The 20,194-nt window shown below is 42.9% G+C and overlaps 1 protein-coding gene across 6 annotated transcripts in view; it reads right to left on the reverse strand.

Moving 5' to 3' along the window:
• Positions 1-20,194, reverse strand: part of LOC122551273 (serine/threonine-protein phosphatase 6 regulatory ankyrin repeat subunit B-like) — a 223,967-nt gene that overhangs the window by 3,743 nt on the left and 200,030 nt on the right. For all 6 annotated transcript variants that reach the window (XM_043692915.1, XM_043692912.1, XM_043692917.1 and 3 more), the window contains 2 exons: positions 11,528-11,610; positions 6,185-6,267 (listed from right to left, as the gene is read on the reverse strand). In XM_043692915.1, coding sequence (XP_043548850.1) covers positions 6,185-6,267; positions 11,528-11,610 — 166 coding nt within the window. The remainder of the gene's footprint in view (positions 1-6,184; positions 6,268-11,527; positions 11,611-20,194) is intronic.

A 20,194-nucleotide genomic window follows, 5' to 3' on the forward strand; every position in this document is an offset into this window, starting at 1 on the left:
CCCATCGAGCTGACAGTGACCCTCTGAAGAGTATCCCACCCAGACCCAGTTTCACCACCCACCCCCGCTTCAGACATGTCCCCTTTCAGTTGACCTTATTTAAGCCCTTAACAAGCCTCATGTACATAGGTAGCCCAGTGGTCACTGTTTTGCCTCTGCAAAAATAACCTGAAGACAAACAAATGGGGGAACTAACAGTGTTAAAACAAGCTCTCGGAGATCCAAGATGGTGGTGACTCAGCAAGTCTGAGTCTATTGTGCTCCTCCCAAGACCTAGGCAAAGTGAGCCACCCTTCTCCACTACACTCACCAAATCATTTAAAATAGTTTTACTTAAATGTAATTAGTGGTTCAGTACTAAATTTAAACAGTTCAGTCTCCTGTAAAAATGACTAGGGGAAAGGAGCCCGAAGATCTCAGCAGGCAGGAGCCCCTCCCCTACTCCCCAGCTGCAGCAGAGGCGTCCGCAGCCGCCCCGGGGGACTTGCCTATGGTGGTGAGCTTTGCAGAAATAATCTCTAAATTCAATGCGAAGATCGATGCTTTCATTGAAGAATCCCAAAGTCAATGGAATTCATTCTCGGCCGCGCTACAAAAGCACGGCCGAGACATCAAAGAAATTGAGTGCCGAGTCGGAGAGGGGGAGCTAAAGGCCGCGACCTCCGAGGCCATTACAGAAACGAGATCGTCGAAAAAATATTTGTTTGCTGGGCCTTCCCGAACAGGAAGGAGGAGGCCAGCTTACAAGGTTCCTTGAACAGTGCCTTTAAATCTGGAGGCTGGATCAGGCCAGCTAAGGGTGGAATGGGCCTACCGGGTGGCAATATGCAGGCCCGGCTCGAACCAGCGCCCCCGCCTGGTCCTGGGTCCTGTTCCGGCTGCAGAGCTATAAGGTGAGGCAGATGCTCTTGGAAGCCTCTGGAAATCTTAGGAAAGATCCCCAAGCCATGACTTATAAACGATCCAAGATTATGTTATTTCAGGACTTTTCCCCAGCTCTGGTCTGAAAGAGGAAGGCATTTGATGAAGCGTTCAAGGGATTTAAACATTCAATACTCCTTGCGCTACCCAGCTACACTACGCTTCAGCCATGACGGGTCTGTGTATAACTTCGGATCACCGGAGAAGGCCAAGGAAGTTTTGGACTCTCTTAGATAAATTATAAGAGTTAATTGATGTTGTTTGCCCTACCCCACCTCGGTTTACCCCCCCTTTTTTTCCTCTCATTACCTTACTGTTTAACATTATCTCCGGGGAGTGGGGAAAAGGGTTTATTTATTCATTCTTTACTTAGCAATTTTCTTTCCCTTTTTTTTAATACATATATGGATATATATAGGCCAGGGGGTCTAGTTAATGTAGATTCGTGGTGGGGGGTGGAGGTGGCTACCTTATCCTATTTTATCTTTGTCCTTGGGAGCGGAGTTGTTTTCCCCTGTTATTTTGTATTACTATATTTAATTAATATTTGCCGAGACTGTAATTTTATAGTCTTATATGTTCATATATGGTATTAACATTACCAAATATATCCAGGTGTTGGTGTGGGGGATAGGGTACTCACTGTTAGTTCTAGTTCAGTAGTATATTTGAATTTTCTTTATCCTATCGTGGGGTGCCTAGGTCAAGGGTGGGGCACTGGTTGGGAGAGGTTATGATGGGTTTTTTTTGGAAAGGAAGTGATGCCCCCTGGGAATAAGGGGGAAGATCTCCATTTAAATACGTTTTATTATTATTAATTTTTTATTATTTAGAAATAGTTTTTTATTATATTGATCTGAATGTATTAAACAGCTTTTATTTTTGTGAATTTTATATGCTCAATGCTCGGGATGTTTTGGATAGGGTTTCTTTTCCCGGGGGGCCTCGGACTTGCCTGGTGATTTTGGATGATCGGTCGATTAAATGGTGCACCTGGAATGTCAATTTACCAATCAAAAGGAGGAGAATATTATCAAACCTCAAGAAAGAGAGGATCGATATAGCTCTCCTATAGGAGAGGCATTTATTGGATAAAGAACACCTGAAATTACAACAGGGAAGAGATTATTTTCCATTCTCTCTTTCTGTGCAGGGAAAAACATTTTGGTAAAATGGGTGGCTGAGGGCCCTCATAGACTTTCGAGTTGGCACAGAATAATTATGGAATATACTCCCCCTGACTTCCTTACAAATATGATGCACCAGGAGAAAAAACCGAATTACTCCATAAAATATGGCAGCCCTTCTTGAATTACACAAATACAGATATCTCAGTCATCCTACAAGGGCCTTTATTTAATTGAGAGGGTGAACCTGGCTGGTCCGGGGCCCCCTGGGAGAGGAATCACGCATGAATACGGATTTTGTTGTGATCTGATGTTAACATATTCCGAGCACATATATCACTGCTCAATTTGTGTGTTATCCGTTGGGTTTTTTTTTCTCTTGAATAATGTAAGAATTTTAATCATACACTCTGGTTAGTTGTAAGTTAGATGAGTAGTTAGTTGAGTTTTGTTTTTTTTTTCTCTTGTTATTTCTTTTTTCTTGTTTGATAGATTTTGGTTAGAATTTTAATCATACACTCTGGTTAGTTGTAAGTTAGATGAGTAGTTAGTTGAGTTTTGTTTTTTTTTCTCTTGTTATTTCTTTTTTCTTGTTTGATAGATTTTGGTTATTATTTCTTTCGGATTTAACTGTATATCAATGTTTATACTTGGGTTTTTTTTAAAGTTTTCTTTAGTAAACTTGTAAAAACATGTTAAATTTTCAATAAAAATATCTATTAAAAAAAGCAAGCTCTCGTGGGGATGAAAATCTGGGACTATAATCAGCAAAAATTATTGTTGATATACCAGAACAATAGCAACAAGGTTACAGACCTGCAACTCAGACATCTGATTTAAAAATTCAGAAAACGTTTGAATTCAATTTAAAGAAAACAGTATTTTAAAAAAGGAACTGGTGACAGTAAAAGTAAATCATTACAACTGTTAGATCATAAAAATTTCATTAGTTCATTAAGGTCTTCGGGGAAAAGAAACCTGGCAGACTTACTGAGCCTAGCCAACAGCACTGGCTGATCATTATGGTTGAATAATCAAGAAAGAAAAACGTGGAATCCTTCCAGTTTGGAAGCAGGCCATTCGGTCCATCGAGTCACACAGACACTCTGAAGAACATCCCACCCAGACTCCCTCCCTTCTCTTTCCCTATAACCTTGCATTTCCCATGGCTAAGCCACCCAGCATGCACATCTCCTGGAGACAATGGGCAATTTAGCATGGCCAATCCACCTATGAACCAACTAGCCAATCTAGAAAGATCATTCAGCTTGGACATACACACTGAATCAGTGCATGGCATCCAACAGAGTGAACTTGCAAAGTTCTCTTCAACTTTTCAAATATTATTTTGAAGATGTGGCATTCCCGGCCAGACCAACATGTATAGATCTTCTTGAATTACTCCCAAGAAAGTGAATGATAGCCATATTCTTGAACCATCACAGTTAATGCGATGGCTAAGTGCACCTGCAGTCCTGTTTGGGAAGTGATTCCGGGATTTGCAACACAGCTCCAAGTCAGAATTGTGTGCAACTTGGAGGACAGCTTATAGATTGTGGTATTCCCAGGCAACAACATTCAAGCTCATCACCATTCAGGTCAAATTAGTAAACTTAATCAGTAATTCATACACCACATTAAATATTAGCCTTCTTCACTACCAACTTGAATGCATTACATACCATTTCCAGGATTTTAAGGCTTCTTCCACAGTTCAAAATATCATAACCTCTACCTCTGAGAAGGACAATGGCAGCCAATACATAGTAACCCTTTCACTTTCCATGTTTCCTCTCCACCCACTATCCTGATTTGAACCTATTTCACCATTCTTTCTTCAGCTGTGTGTTGATATCCTGAGGCTTTCCAGAAAACAGTAAAATGGATACAACTTCACCAGACAAACTTAACAGTCGAGTGTGTGGTGCTGGGAAAAAAAACAGGTCAGGCAGCATCCGAGGAGTAGTTGAATCGATGTTTCGGGTAAAAGCCCTTCATCAGGAATGAGGCTGAGTACCGAGGAGGTGGAGACATAAATGGAAGGGGGGTGGGGCTGTGGAGAAGATAGCTGAGAGTGCGATAGATAGATGGAGGTGGGGTAATGGTGATAGGTGGGAAGGAAGATGGACAGATAGGACATATCATGAGGGTAGTGCCAAGTTGGAAGGTTGGATCTGGGATAAGTTGGGGGGTGGGGAAATGAGGGAACTGGTGAAATCCACATTGATCCTGTGTGGTTGGAGGGTCCCGAGGCGTTGGTTGGTTACAGAGTGGCAATTGAGGTGGCCTAGGACCTGCATGTCCTTGGCGATGTGGGAGGGGGAGTTGAAGTGTTCGGCCACAGGAAGGTGGGGTTGGTTGGTGCACGCATCCCAGAGATGTTCTCTGAAGCGCTCTGCAAGTAGGCATCCTGTCTCCCCAGGGTAGAGGAGACCGCATCAGGAGCAATGGATACAGTAAATGACATGTATGGAAGTGCAGGAAAAACTCTAGTGGGCAAGGAAGGCTCCTTTGAGGCCTTGGACAGAGGGGAGGAGGGGGGACATGTGGGTGCAGGTTTTGCAATTCCTGCGGTGGCAGATGAAGGTGCCAGGAGGGGAGGGTGAGTTGGTGGGGAGCATGGACCTGACAAGGGAGTTGTGGAGGGAATGGTCTTTACAGAAAGCAGATAGGGTGGGGAGGGAAATATCTCTCTGGTGGTGGGATCCATTCGTAGGTGGCAGAAATGGCAGAGGATGATGTGATGTACATGGAGGTTGGTGAAATGGAAGGTGAGGACCAAGGGGGTTCTGTCCTTGTTGCGATTGGAGGGGTAGGACTCGAGGGCAGAGGTGCAGGAAACGTATGAGATGCACTTGAGGGCATCCTCAACTACGTGGGAGGAGAAATTGCAGTCTTTAATGAAGGAGACCATCATGTATGTTCTGTGGTGGAACTGGTCCTTCTGGGAGCAGATGTGGCAGAGAAATTGGAAATCCCTTTCGCCTAAATAGTTAACAGTTTAAGAATATGGGTCTTCACCACTTTTTCAGGGGAACTATAGATGAATATGAAGTGCTGACTGAGCCATCAACACAATGTCCTGAAAATCAATTTTTTTTTAAAACTGCAGCAATCAAATAAATATCTTCACTGCACAATGATTTTGTTTTTCACCTCATCCTCAATCTCCATATTTACAATAGCCTGATGAAAATTTTTTAAAAATCTATAAAAGGCAACAATATTCTAAAAGAAAGAAATTCATTTACCAGAAAATTAGCAAACAACTTGTATGAATACAGTACCTTCAATGTAGGAAAATGTCCCAAAGTGCTTCATGGGAATATAGTTAAATAAAGTTGGGCACTGGGCTAGGTAAGACCATTAGCTTGGTTTTAAGTAGTAAGAAATATATTAAAAGGAGGGAAAAGAGATAGAAGGGCTGAGAAGGTTAGAGGGGGAATTGATGTTTTTCAATTTGGAGGATAATTAGGTGCGGGTCATGTCAGGGTCAAGGGGGTGTAAAGGTGATGTAATTGGGGGTCAGGTGAAGTAAGGGGTCAGTTTAATAGTTACTCAGGATTTAGACTACTTATTTAATACTCCAGTTTTTCCCGAAGTAACCATTTTACTTAATTTCAGAGAATCATCCGAAGCATCCAATTTTTAGGACTCCTTTCAGAGGGGTCTAGACAGAGAGGAATTACCCAGACGGCCATTCAATTTCCCAGGCAATTTCTTCAGATTCTGCTGAGAAGGGCATCCTGCAGGGTCCCAATATGCACCCTCAATCTACGCTGGCCAGTGGAAAATCTGCCTCATGGGTTGTGCAAATCTTCAGAGTCCAGAACTTGGCACTTCATGCTCTTGTGGCACAGCAGTAGTGTCCCCACCTCTGGGTCAGAAGGCACAGGTTCAAGTTGCACTTGCTCCAGAGGTGTACTATATCATCACTCAACGGACCAATTAAAAATAGCTGTAAGATTGCCACTTTCTTGTTAACTTTGTCCAACGTGGAAGATTTCCCACATGCTTTAAGCACTTACCTGCATTCTGAAAATCATCCTGGTCCCTCGACCCAATAAAATACTTTCTCTCGAAAACAATCACTTTGAAATATTTTTTCAAAGACTTACTGAAATATTCTGACTTACGTTTGCAATGCATTGTTTGTTGCATTAATAAGGCTTGCACAATCCATCTTCTCGAGAATGAACAAGGCACATTTTTCATGACCCTGCCCGAAACAAACACAATTCATAACATTAAGCTATACAAACTGCGTGCACCATAATCATGCATTTAAAGCTTTACTCACTTAAAGTTTTTTCCCACTTATTTGTTGGTTTTGAACTGTTTTCTTCCTGTTCCACATCCCAAATAAATTCCAGTTCCAGATGTTCAGTTCTTATGATGCAGTTCGAATTACAGTTGAATCAAAAGCTTTGAAACTCCACCAGACCAGAAAACAAAATTTGATATAACACAGCCCTGCTAACAAATTATTTCTTGTATGCATCAGCCATTACATCTAATATTTTATTTCCCACAGGTGTAGCAATTAAGACAGTAAATATTCTCCCAAAAGCCGCAATATCTAGCACTAGAAGGCTCTCGGATCAATGTATATGGAAAATCAGCTGATTTTTGACAGGGACAATATTTGTGGGCATTACATCCACACTCCTCTTCTCGAAAAGCACAAAGTCAGATAGATTGCCATTAAACCTTCTCAATAGTGACTCTGGATAACAATTGTGTGTTTGGAAATTGGACAGGAAAAGATCAGACTTGGCCATTATTCAGTCAAAGTCAAACTGAACTCTCTATTCAAATTCAGACATGAATAAAGTACATTTTCGGTAAGAAACTGCAGAATACAATTGTCCTATAACTCATCACATGATGAAGGAACATATTTAGAAGAAATATGCAAGGATAAGAATATTGAAGATAAGAAGCTATGATATTCTAGAGTAAAATAAAGATAGAATGCTAGATATTTTTGCAATATATAAAAAATCATTTTTTGAGTCATAGAGATATATAGCATAGAAACAAACCCTTGGGTCCAACTTGTCCATGCTGACCAGATACCCCGAATAAATCTAGCCCCATTTACCAGTATTTGGCCCTCATCCCACTAAACCCTTCTTATTCATATATCCATTCAGATGCCTTTTAAATGTAGTAATTGTATCAGACTCCACCACTTTCAGGCAGAGGGCGGTGCGTGTATGCAATGAGCTGCCAGAGGAAAGGTTACCCCTTCGGTCCCTTTTAAATCTTTTCCCTCTCACCTTGAAACTATGCCCTCTAGTTTTGGACTCCCTTCCCCAGGGAAAAAATCTTGGCTATTCACCCTATCTGTGCCATTCATGATTTTGTAAACCTCTAAGGTCACTCCTCAGCCTCCAGAGAAAGTAGCTCCAGTCTAGTCAGCCTCTACCTATAGCTCAAATCCTCCAAAACTACAACATCCTTGTAATCCTGAGGGGCAGGATGTACATGTATTTGGAAAGGCAAGGACTGATCAGGGATAGTCAACATGGTTTTGTGCATGGGAAATCATGTCTCACAAACGATTGAGTTTTTTGCGGAAGTAACAAAGAGGATTGAGGGCAGAGCAGTAGGTGTGATCTATATGGACTTCAGTAAGGTTCGACAAGGTTCCCCATGGGGGACTGGTTAGCAAGGTTAGATCTCATGGAATACAGGGAGAACTAGCCATTTGGATATAGAACTGGCTTGAAGGTAGTAGACAGAGGGTGGTGGTGGAGGGTTGTTTTACAGACTGGAGGCCTGTGCTTATACACTTAATGGTAAGGTCCTGGGGAGTGTTGCTGAATGAAGAGACCTTGGAGTGCAGGTTCATAGCTCCTTGAAAGTGGAGTCACAGGTAGATAGAATAGTGAAGACGACGTTTGGTATGCTTTCTTTTATTGGTCAGAGTATTGAGTACAGGAGTTTGGAGGTCATGTTGCAGCTGTACAGGACATTAGTTAGGCCACTGTTGGAATATTTTGTGTAATTCTGGTCTCCTTCCTATTGGAAAGAGGTTGTGAAACTTGAAAGGGTTCAGAAAAGATTTACAAGGATGTTGCCAGCGTTGGAGGATTTGAGCTATACGGAGAGGCTGAACAGGCTTGGGCTGTTTTCCCTAGAGTGTCGGAGGTTGAGGGGTGACCTTATAGACGTTTACAAAATTGAGGGGCATGGATAGGATAAATAGACAAAAGTCTTTTCCCTGGGGTGGGTGAGTCCAGAACTAGGAGGGTATAGGTTTAGGGTGAGAGGGGAAAAGATATAAAAAGGGACCTAAGGGGCAACTTTTTCACACAGAGGGTGGTATGTGTATGGAATGAGCTGCCAGAGAAAGTGGTGGAGGCTGGTACAATTGCAACATTTAAGAGGCATTTGGATGGGTATATGAATAGGAAGGGTTTGGAGGGCTAAAGGCCGGGTACTAACAGGTGGAACTAGATTGGGTTGGGATATCTGGTCGGCATGGATGGGTTGGATCGAAGAGTCTGTTTTCATGCTGTGCATCTCTATGACTCTAAGTCTTTTCTAAACCCTTTCCAGTTTCACACATTCTTTCTATAACAGGGAGACCAGCCGAAGGGCCTGTTTCCATACTGTAGGGAATCTAACGTTAAAACATTGCATGCAGTATTCCAATAGTGGCCTATACAGCCGCAACAGGACCTCCCAGCTCTGACCAATAAAGGAAAGCATACCAAACAACCTCTTCACTATCCTATCTACCTGAGACTCCACTTTCAAGGAACTATGAACCTGCAGTCCAAGGTCTCTCTGTTCAGCCAGAGGTGGTGGTGAAGGCTGGCACAATTGTAACATTTTAAAGGCATCTAGATGGGTACATATAGATCACATCCACCACTCTGCCCTCATCAATCCTCTTTGTTCTTCTTCGAAAAACGTAATCAAGTTTGTGAGACACAATTTCCCACGCACAAGCACTAATCCGCCCTTGCCTTTCCAAATTGATGTAAATCCTGTCCTTCAGGATTCTCTCGAACAACTTGCCCACCACCAATGTCAGACTCACTGGTCTATAGTTCCCAGGCTTTTCCTTACCACCTTTCTGAAATAGTGGTACCCCGCTCTGTGCAGTTTATTTTGATTAATTATGGCTGAATACAGTTTATCCAGAACTTGTTTCATTGTACATAATTCTTCACAGACAAAATTGGGATTCTTCCTGGTCCTGGTAGTGTCATTTGCTTTAGGATGTCATGAATACAAATCTAGGCCCTCTTTCGTATTGAGATTTGATAAAATTACTTCACAGGTAGACCAGGTAAGGATGGCAGTTTCCTTCCCTAAAGGGCATTAGTGAACCAGATAGGTGTAAACAGATAAAATAATTCAATGACAAATGTAGATTGATTTTGTGGGTGGCACAGTGGTTAGCACTGCTGCCTCATAGCGCCAAAGAACCGGGTTCAATTCCCGCCTCAGGAAAAGGGAGGCATGGTAGCACAGTGGTTAGCACTGTTGCCTCACAGCGCCAGAGACCCGGGTTCAATTCCCGCCTCAGGCGACTGACTGTGTGGAGTTTGCACATTCTCCCCGTGTCTGCATGGGTTTCCTCCGGGTGCTCCAATTTCCTTCCACAGTCCAAAAAAAAGGTGCAGGTTAGGTGGACTGGCCATGCTAAATTGCCCGTAGTGTTAGGTGAAGGGATAAAATGTAGGGTAATGGGTTTGGGTGGGTTGTGCTTCGGCGGGTTGGTGGGGACTTGTTGGGCCAAAGGGCCTGTTTCCACACAAAGTAATCTAATCTAATATAGAAGTAAAATTACAGGTTGGCCTCTATTTCTGACAGTTGATAATAGTTATGTGAATTCTTAAAATAAAAACAAAATACCGTGGATGAAGAAGATCTGAAAGAAATGTAAGTGCTGAAGAAACACAAAAGGTCAGGCAGCCTTTGTGGAGAAAAAGATTTGACACTCTTCCATAAAGAGTTCCAAAGAAGAGTCATGGAACTCAAAACATCAACTCCATTTCTCTCTTCACAGAAGCTTCTGGTCCTGCTGGGTTTTGCCAACACTTTCATAGTTTATGCAATTTCAGGTGGTGGAATGAATCTGTACATTTTGCCCAAGATGACAATTTAGCTCCATAGTTCATGTGATTTGATAATTTTAAACCTTTTTTTATTGCATTCTATCATAGTCTTCCATAACTTTTGCACCTCCCTCATGAGAAAGGACATCCTCACACCATCTAGTTTGTCAAGCCCCTTCAGTATTTTATTTGACTCAGTCAGGTCATCTCTCATCCACTTTGGAGTTTAGAAGAAAAAGTCAAACCTGTGGAAAGAGGCCATTCAGCTCATCAAGTCTGCACTAACCCTCTGAAGAGCATCCAATCTAGATCTAATCCCCAACCCTATCCCCATAATCCCGCTAATTCACCTACCCTGCATCCTTGGACACTATGGGACAGTTTGACATGGCCAATTCACTTAACCCGCACATCTCTGGAGTATGGGAAGAAACTGGAGCATCCGGAGGAAACCCACAGAGATAGAGAGAATGTGCAAACTCCATGCTTAAGGTGAGAAGAGAAAGATTTAAAAGGGACTAGAGGGTCAATTTTTTCACATAGAGTGTGGTGCATGTATGGAATAAGCTACCAAAGGTGGTGGTGGAGGCTGGCATAATTACAACATTTTAAAAGCATCTGGATGAGTACATGAATAGGAAGGATTTAGAGTGTTATGTGCCAAATGCTGGCAAATGGGATTAGATTAGTTTGGCATATCTGGTCGTTATGGATGAGTTGAACCGAAAGGTGTACATTTCTATGACTCCATAAAGACATTCACCCAAGGCCGGAATCAAGCCCGGGTCTCCGGCATTGTCAGGCAGCAGTGCTAACCACTGAGAAAATCCATTCATTTGAAGAATCAAACCTTCTCGAAACTGCCTCCAATGAAAGTATATCCCTGCTTAAATGAGGCCACCAAAACTGCACACGATTCTCTTGGTGTGCACTCAATAAGGACCTGTGTATTTCCTTACTTTTAAACTCCATCCCTCTAAGCGAGCTAAACTGAACATAAACTTCCCATTGGAAGTGTATTTCAGAGATCAGATTAATGTAACATGCATCCATGCTCTTCCTTAATCATCACAGTAGTGTCCACTCAAGAATGATTTGAAAAATTCAGTATGAACAACAATAATAGAGATGGCCAAATGATTTGCAATACAATGAATGCTATTACACTGGGCCACAGAAGTGTAATCTGTGGAATGCAAAGACATCAGTTTTAAATAGCATGGATCATAGTGATGCACATACACATTATAGATTTTTACTAATCAATACACTGGGTTTAGGAAGAAAATAATTCACTTGGAAGTTTTATAGTGGTTTCCCACCTCTGAAGATTAAATGTTCTGGATATAATCCATATTAAAGTTTGGATATAGTATCAAATAGTCTTTTTTTTGTTCTTACTTTGCTACATGCCAAGTGAAGAGCTGTATTCTTGTTGATGTCTTTGGAAGTTAAGTCAGCGTTCGCACTGTTTACCAAGATCTCTGAAATTGAAAAATATTTTTAAACAATGATTTTCAAAGGAGTCATCAAAGTCCAATTGCTGCATTATTTTCACATTAAGCTACTTAGGTCAATGGAACCAGTATTCAAGACATCCATGTCCTTTTTTGGTTTCAGTATCAACCAAAAATTTGTCTATTATCGTAATATGGGTAATAATAATATGTGTTAATAATACATTTGTCAGATGCCTCACTAACTCTTTGGTTCACTAGTCACTGCTTAGTATAAACTATGGACATCGAGAATTTGTTTTTAACAAGTAAATGCACAAAAGGTGTTCGAAAGAATACATGCCACAGATGGTGTTTACAATGACATTTACCTTCAAGAAAAATTGCGACTTTGTTTGATAAAAGGCAATAGGTTGAAGTTAGTGACTGGGGCAGCAGCCTTGTCCACTAGCTGGACAACCAGTGAAAATGCCATCATGGCTGTTTCCAGGAGAATAGAAACAGGAGAAATCGACTATTTGGCCTCTTGTCCTTAACTCTACATTCTCTCATGTTTATTCCCCTTTATCCTAGACTTCCTTGAAGATTGAAAACCGAACTCAGCCATGAGTATATTGTAAAGGCAGCCTTTTTTTTTTGGAAATATAAACTATAAAATGGAGTTTTGGATACTGTGTTGCAAAGAATGAATTAGTTTGTTTTAAACAATTCAAAAGAAGTGTGGAACTGTGTGACATACATTTCTTTGTTATACGAGGACCTCTAACATTCAGAGAAACTGCTTTTGAGAGACATGCTTGTACTATACATCTTTGGGTTAAAATAATGTCCGAAGGGGGAATCCAAGACAGTGGCAACCTAGAAGGATCACATTGCTAGACACAACTATAAATAGTCCCATCCACGTTACGGTGAACAAAAAAATAAAAAACAGTAAAAGAGCTACAGAACCTGAAAATTTCATTTACCTTTGTTTTTGCTGCAGGAGAATGCCAAAGAAAGGAGGGAGTTCACCTGGGGCCGTGGCTGTAGTTCAACCCACTGAGGTGGCGGGCTTGCTTACTCACCAGGCTTTGGTTGGGGAGCTCACCAAATCTCAGACGTCCTGGGGAAGCAGATTGAAAGGAAAAGAAAAAAAAAAAGAGGAAAAGCTGGCCCTGGTCTCTGCTATGCTGCAAAAGCACGAACAGCAGCTGGAAGACCTGGGGAAAACGACTGATGCCCTCGAATGCCGGGTCACAGGGGTGGAAGCAGAGGCTGATTCATCCAAGAGTCAAATTGAAGTCCTAGAAACACAGGTCCATAGTTTGCTGGATGACCTTGAAAACAGGGGCAGAAGAATCTGTGTGCTGTTGGCATGCCAGAGGGGATGAAAGGTGAGCAGCGAGTGGAATTCTTTGAGAACAGGCTCAAAGGGGGAAGGGAGGCGGAAAGGGGAAGGATAAAGATTGAGAGCGCCCACTGGGTCACGCCACTGAGGCCAGAAATGGACAGGCTCCCTCGCCCTGTTCCATCTAAAGACAAACAGAGTCATGGAAGTTTCCAGAACCCAGGGGAGGGATCAGAGGGAGTTGGTGTGCAAGGGCTCAGGATTATGGTTTTCCAAGACTTTTCAGCAGCTGTGACCCAGAAGAGGAAGTCCTACGACGTCATCAAGAAGAGATTTGAGAGGGGTTGGGATCCAGTACTCAAAGATATCTAGCGCTGCTTTGGATTCATTATAATGGATCGGTACAATTATTTGACTCGCCAGACAAAATAAGGAACTTTACGGACACGCTGCCCTAAGCCAAATGATTGAATAGGCACAGGTAACAGTAGTTTGGGTTTGTCCTTCTTCAGACAGGACTTGGTGGAGTCTCCTTTTGTTGACAATTAAATTAAATTATGCTCCAAATGGATAGAGTATTTACCTTTAATTTCTAAGTTAAGCTATATCAAGGGATGGGTGAAGTATTTACTTTTAACTTGCTTGTGTATATTACTAATTTTTATTTCTTAAATTTTTTCTACTTTATCCTGCATTGCCTGTATTTGTGGTGCAACTCTAACTAGTAGGAGTTAAGAGGATGATTGGGATGTTAATAGGATTTTGGGATGTGTAGGTGTCTCCTTTGAATGGGGGGTAAATTCCTCTAATCAGTACCTTCGGCACTTTTTATTGCTTTTCTGTTTTTTGGTGTGCATAGCTTTTGCAAGTTTTGTAGGTTTGTTGGTTATAGCTTTTGTGTATGTAGTTTTTGTTGTGTGGACTTTCTTGTACTGAAACTCGACGATTCGCAATTCGAGTTCTTCCTCTCTGGAATCTAAATCGTGTTATAGAAGGTTATGGCTAAGGATGTGTTCAAGTGATGTACCTGGAACATTAAGGGGAGTCACTCACCAGTCATGAGGAAGGTAGGCTCCAGTCTTAAAGCGAGGGGGTGGAAGTTGCCTTATTGCAAGAAACACATCTAGATGATGCAGAACATTTGAAACTGCAGAATGGGTATGACCGAGTTTAATTCTGATCTGTCAAAACTAGGAGTTGGGGGTGGAGGTGGGGGGAATACTTGTTAGGAAGAATCTGCCATTTAAGTTGTTACAGTGTATTAAAGACACACACAGGAGATTTGTAATCCTTAAAGATTTGATAAATGGGTAAGAATGCGGGATCTTAAATGTTTATTGTTCCCCAGCCCACCCCTTCAGGTTCTTGATATATGCACTTTCTAAACTAGTTAACCTCGCATCTCAACATATTATTGTGGGGGGATTTTAATAGATCCTACTATAAACAGATTGCCCAACGGGCCCCCCCACCCTGATATCTTCTTCGGGATCTAAGCAATTAAGGGATTTGTGTGTTGAACTAAGACGGGTAGAAGTTTGGAGGCACCTTCATCCTACTGTTAGGGATTTTATGTTTTTCTTGAATCTGCACAAATGCCATACCAGGATTGATCTCTTTTTGACTCCTGTAGCACATTTGGGCTCAGTGGTGTCATGTACAATTGGCAATATCACTGTTTCTGATCATGCTCCAGTGCATCTAATGGTCAAGATTGAGGATATTATGGTAGGTTTGAGGCAGTGGCAATTGAATCCCTTCATCCTTAAGGATAGCACATTTACTGAATTCTTTTCTACTGAATTCAGGGCTTTTTTAGACATTAATTCAGGTTTGGCCAGTAATCGATCCGTTCTCTGAGAAACTGCTAAAGCCTATGCTAGGGGGTTAGTTATTTCCTATTTTGCCATTAAGAAATGGCAGAGGGGTGAGCAGCAACGCTTGCTCGAGACATGTCTGAAGACAGCTGAAAAGGCATACTTTGATAGGCCTTCATTGGCTAAACTACAGATGATCACACAGTGCTTTGATCCACATCGAACTCCACGCTCACACAGAGAGCTAAGAGGGAGCTTACATTTGCAAAACAAAGGTTGTTTGAGCATGGGGATAAACCGGGCAAGTACTCAGCATATTTTACCAGGAAAAGGAGTGCTCCCCAAGCCATTACTTCAATCAGAGAAGATACTGGAAATTTAACCCATGGTTCCTCAAGGATTAATGGTGCATTTTGGAAATTTTACTCCAAACTATACCAGTCTGAAAGTTGAGAGGGCTAGGATGGAATCTTTTTGGAAGAATTTGGACCTCCTGGGAGTGACCCCTGAGCAAGTGTTTCGCCTTAACACCGCACTGTCATTGCAAGAAGTGCAGGAGGCGATGAGGCAGCTTCAGGATGGAAAAGCGCCTGGTCCCGATAGACTTCCCAGTGAGTTTTATAAGGAATTTATAAATACACTGTCAGGACATATGTTTAGCATGTTTAGTGATTCACATAATCGTGGCCGCCTCCTGCCATCTTTGAGAAAGGCAAACATTTCTCTTATTCTTAAAAAGGGAGGGCCCTGGAGGACTCTGCGTCCTATAGGCCCGTCTCACTTCTGAATGTCAATTTCAAAATCCTAAGACTCTTGCACTGAGACTAGAAACTATGCTGCCCGCCATCATTGAGGAAGATCAAGCAGATTTTATAATTGAATAATGTCAGGTGATTACTTAATATGATCCAAGTATGCTGAAAATGTGTTGCTAGAAAAGCACAGCAGGTCAGGCAGCATCCAAGGAGCAGGAGAATCGATGTTTCGGGCATGAGCCCTTCTTCAGGAAAGACGACTCCTGAAGAAGGGCTCATGCCCGAAACGTCGATTCTCCTGCTCCTTGGATGCTGCCTGACCTGCTGCGCTTTTCCAGCAACACATTTTCAGCTCTGATCTCCAGTCCTCACTTTCTCCTATGATTCAAGTATGTCAACCACCATTGGTACAGGGATTAGTAATCTCTCGAGACAGCATTTGACTGGTTCGAGTGGCCATACCTTTTTTCTACTTTAAAGTGGTTTGGCCTGGGTAAGGTCTTGATCAGATGGGTAAAGGTTTTGTATAGTAAGCCTCTTGACACGGTTTTCACCAATGGTGTGCAGTCAAGTAATTTCAATATTCTTAGGGGCAGTCGACAGGGCTGTCCCTTATCACTGCTGCTTTTCACATTGGTGAGACAATATGTAGGGATCCCAATAAATCTGGTCCAGAAGTGCAAACAAATTTATATAAGATTGCAATGTACGCAGATGATGTTCTTGCCTTTTTATCAAACCCAACAGTTTCAGTGCCTGATCTGAAACAGGGCATTAATTTGTTTGTCGGTTTTTCGGGTTACAAGATCAACTTTGCAAAATCAGAGGCCATGCCCATGCATGGTCTCCTGAAAATGCTGGAGGACAAATCTTGATTTCCCTTTAAATGGTCACAGGAGGGCTCTCTCTTCTTAGATATATAGCTAAACCCGAGGCACTACAACTATAGTGTCTCCCCTCCTCCTCTAAACAAGTTAATAAGATACGGTTCATTTCTAAACTTCCTTTATTGAATATAAGTTTATTGCTGGATTTTATAGCAATTGAATTAAGCTTTCTTGTTTAGTATTGTGTGGGCGTTCAGATAAGTGGGGTATGGATGCTAGGGCAGTTGCTTGCTGCTCCTGCAGAATGTAGCAGGTGAGAGACATGACACGTCTCCGCTGGCTGCATCTGCGGGAAATGCACCCAACTCCAGGTCCTTGAAAACCGTGTTAGGGAATTGGAGCTGGAGCTGGATGAACTGCGGATCATTCCGGAGGCTGAGGGGGTAATTGAGAGGAGTTACCGGCAGTTGGTCACTCCTGAGGCTCAGGATAATGATAGATGGGTTACAATCAGGGGGAGGAAAGGGGACAGACAGACAGTGCAGAGATCACCTGTGGACATTCCCCTCAGCAATAAGTGTATCGTTTTGGATACTGCTGAGGGGGGATGACCTACCAGAGGAAAGCCATAGTGGTCAGTTCTCTGGCACGGAGCCTGACACTGTGGCCCAGAAGGGAAGGGGGCAGAATAGAAAAGCGCTAGTGGTAGGAGACTCGATTGTTAGGAGAATTGACAGGAGATTTTGTAGTCAGGATTGGGATTCCCGGAAGGTATGTTGCCTCCCTAATGCCAGGGTCCGGGACATCTCCGATTGGGTATATAAGATTCTGAAAGGGGAGAGCGAACAGCCAGAAATCGTGTTACATATTGGCACCAATGATATAGCCAGGAAAAGGATCGAGGATATAAAAGGTGATTTCAGGGAGTTAGGGTGGAAGCTGCAGAGCAGGACGAACAGAGTAGTGTTCTCGGGTTTACTACCGGTGCCACGAGACAGCGAGGCAAGGAACAGGGAGCAAGCGCAGCTTAACACATGGCTGCGCAGCTGGTGTAGGAGGGAGGGCTTCAGATATGTAGATAATTGGGATGCCTTCTGTGGAAGGTGGGACCTGTACATGAAGGACGGGTTGCACCTGAACTGGAGGGGGACCAATGTCCTGGGTGGAAGTTTTGCTCAAGTGGTTCAGGGGGGTTTAAACTAGTATGACAGGGGGGTGGGAACCTGAGCTATATACCGGTGGTGAGAGTTGATGGAGATGAGGCAATAGCAAGAGGTAGCGCAGCCATTGGGAAGGAATTTCCTGGGAAGGAACCAATGGATCAGTTAAAGTGTGTTTGTTTTAATGCAAGGAGTATCAGGAATAAAAGTGATAAGCTTAGAGCATGGATCAGTACCTGGTGCTATGATGTTGTGGCCATAACAGAGATGTGGGTTTCTCAGGGACAGGAATGGTTGCTGGATGTTCCAGGTTTAGAACATTTTAAAAGAATAGGGAGGGAGGATAAAAAAAAAGAGAAGGGGGTGTAGCACTGCTAATCAGAGAGGGTATTACAGCTACAGAAGTTACCATTGTCGAGGAGGGTCCACCTACTGAATCAGTATGGGTGGAAATTAGGAGCAGTAAGGGAGCAATCACCTCATTAGGGGTTTACTACAGATCCCCCTAGTAGTAGCAGGGACGTTGAAGAAAGCATAGGTTGGCAGATTTTGGAAAAGTGTGAATGTAGTAGGGTTGTTGTAATGGGTGACTTTAACTTTCCCAATATTGATTGGAACCTCCTTCGAGCAGATGGTTTGGAAGGAGCTGTTTTTGTAAGGTGTGTTTAGGGGGGTTTCCTAACTCAGTACGTTGACAGGCCCACAAGGGGAGAGGCCATTTTGGATTTGGTGCTCGGCAATGAGCCGGGGCAAATGTCAGATCTTGCGGTGGGACAGCATTTTGGTGATAGTGACCACAACTGCCTCACATTCTACATAGCTATGGGGAAGGAGAGAAACAGGCACAATGGGAGGATATTTAATTGGGGAAAAGGAAACTATGATGCTATCAGATGTGAGTTGGGAAGCATGGACTGGGAGCAATTGTTCCATGGAAAGGGCACTATAGACATGTGGAGACTGTTTAAGGAACAGTTGTTGCGAATGATGCATAAATGCGTTCCTCTGAGACAGGCAAGAAAGGGGTAAGATAAAGGAACCTTGGATGACGAGAGCGGAGGAGCTTCTCGTCAAAAGAAAGAAGGCAGCTTACGTAAGGTGGAGGAAGCAAGGGTCTTGCTCAGCTCTACAGGATTACAGGCAGGCAAGGAAGGAGCTCAAAAATGGTCTGAGGAGCCAGGAGGGGGCACGAAAAAGGCTTGGCAGGAAGGATTAGGGAGAATCCAAAGGCATTTTACATGCATGTGAGGAATAAGAGAATGATCAAAGAAAGAGTAGGGCCGATCAGGAATAGCATAGGGAACTTGCGTATAGAGTCTGAGGAGGTAGGGGAAGCCCTAAATGAGTTTTTTGCTTCTGTCTTTCCTAAAGAAAAGGACCTTGTAATGAATGAAACCATTGAGAAAACCAGGTAAGCATACTGGAACAGATAGAGATTGAGGAAGCTGATGTGCTGAAAGTTTTGACAAATATCAAGATTGACAAGCCGCCAGGGCCAGACTAGATTTGTCCTCAGCTGCTTTGGGAAGCGAGAAATGTGATTGCAAGATCTTCGCATTCTCGCTCTCCACTGGAGTCATACCTGAGGATTGGAGGGAGGCAAATTCAAGAAAGGATATAGAGAAATCCCCGGCAATTACAAACCAGTCAGTCAGTCCCACGTCTGTCGTCTGCAAGGTGTTAGAAAGGATTCTGAAGGATAGGATTTATGACCATCTGGAAGAGCATGGCCTGATTAAATGCAGTCAGCACAGCTTTGAGGGGTCATGCCTGACAAATCTTAGAGTTCTTTGAGGATGTTACTAGACATGTTGATGAGGGTCGAGTGGTGGACGTGGTGTATATGGACTTGAGCAAGGCATTTGATAAGGTTCCCCATGGTAGGCTCGTTCAGAAGGTCAGGAGGAATGGGATACAGGGAAATTTAGCTGTCTGGATACAGAATTGGCTGGTCGACAGAAGACAGCGAGTGGAAGGAAAGTATTCTGCCTGGAAGTCAGTGGTAAGTGGTGTTCCACACGGCTCTGTTCTTGGGCCTCTACTCTGTAATTCTTATTAATGACTTGGATGAGGAGATTGAAGGATGGGTTCGCAGTTTGCAGACGACACAAAGGTTGGAGGTGTCATTGACAGTATAGAGGACTGTTGTAGGCTGCAGCGTGACATTGATAGGATGCAGAGATGGGCTGAGAGGTGGCAGATGGAGTTCAACCTGGATAAATGCGAAGTGATGCATTTTGGAAGGTCGAACTTGAAATTTGAGTACAAGATTAAAGACAGGATTCTTGGCAGTGTGGAGGAACAGCGGGATCTTGGTGTGCAGGTACATGGATCCCTTAAAATTGCCACCCAAGTGGACAGGGTTGTTAAGAAAGCATATGGTGTTTTGGCTTTCATTAACGGGGTATTGAGTTTAAGAGCCGTGAGATCTTGTTGCAGCTCTATAAAACTTTGGTTAGACCACACTTGGAATACTGTGTCCAGTTCTGGTCGCCCTATTATAGGCAAGATGTGGAAGCTTTGGAGAGGGTTCAGAGGAGGTTTACCAGGATGCTACCTGGAATGGAGGGCTTATCTTACAAAGAGATGTTGACTGAGCTCGGACTTTTTTCATTGGAAAAAGGAAGGAAGAGAGGGGACCTAATTGAGGTGTACAAGATAATGAGAGGCATAGATAGAGTTGATAGCCAGAGACTTTTTCCCAGGGCAGAAATTGTTAACA

Source organism: Chiloscyllium plagiosum, chromosome 7, assembly GCF_004010195.1.
Source record: "Chiloscyllium plagiosum isolate BGI_BamShark_2017 chromosome 7, ASM401019v2, whole genome shotgun sequence".
Classification (NCBI taxonomy): Eukaryota; Metazoa; Chordata; class Chondrichthyes; order Orectolobiformes; family Hemiscylliidae; genus Chiloscyllium; species Chiloscyllium plagiosum.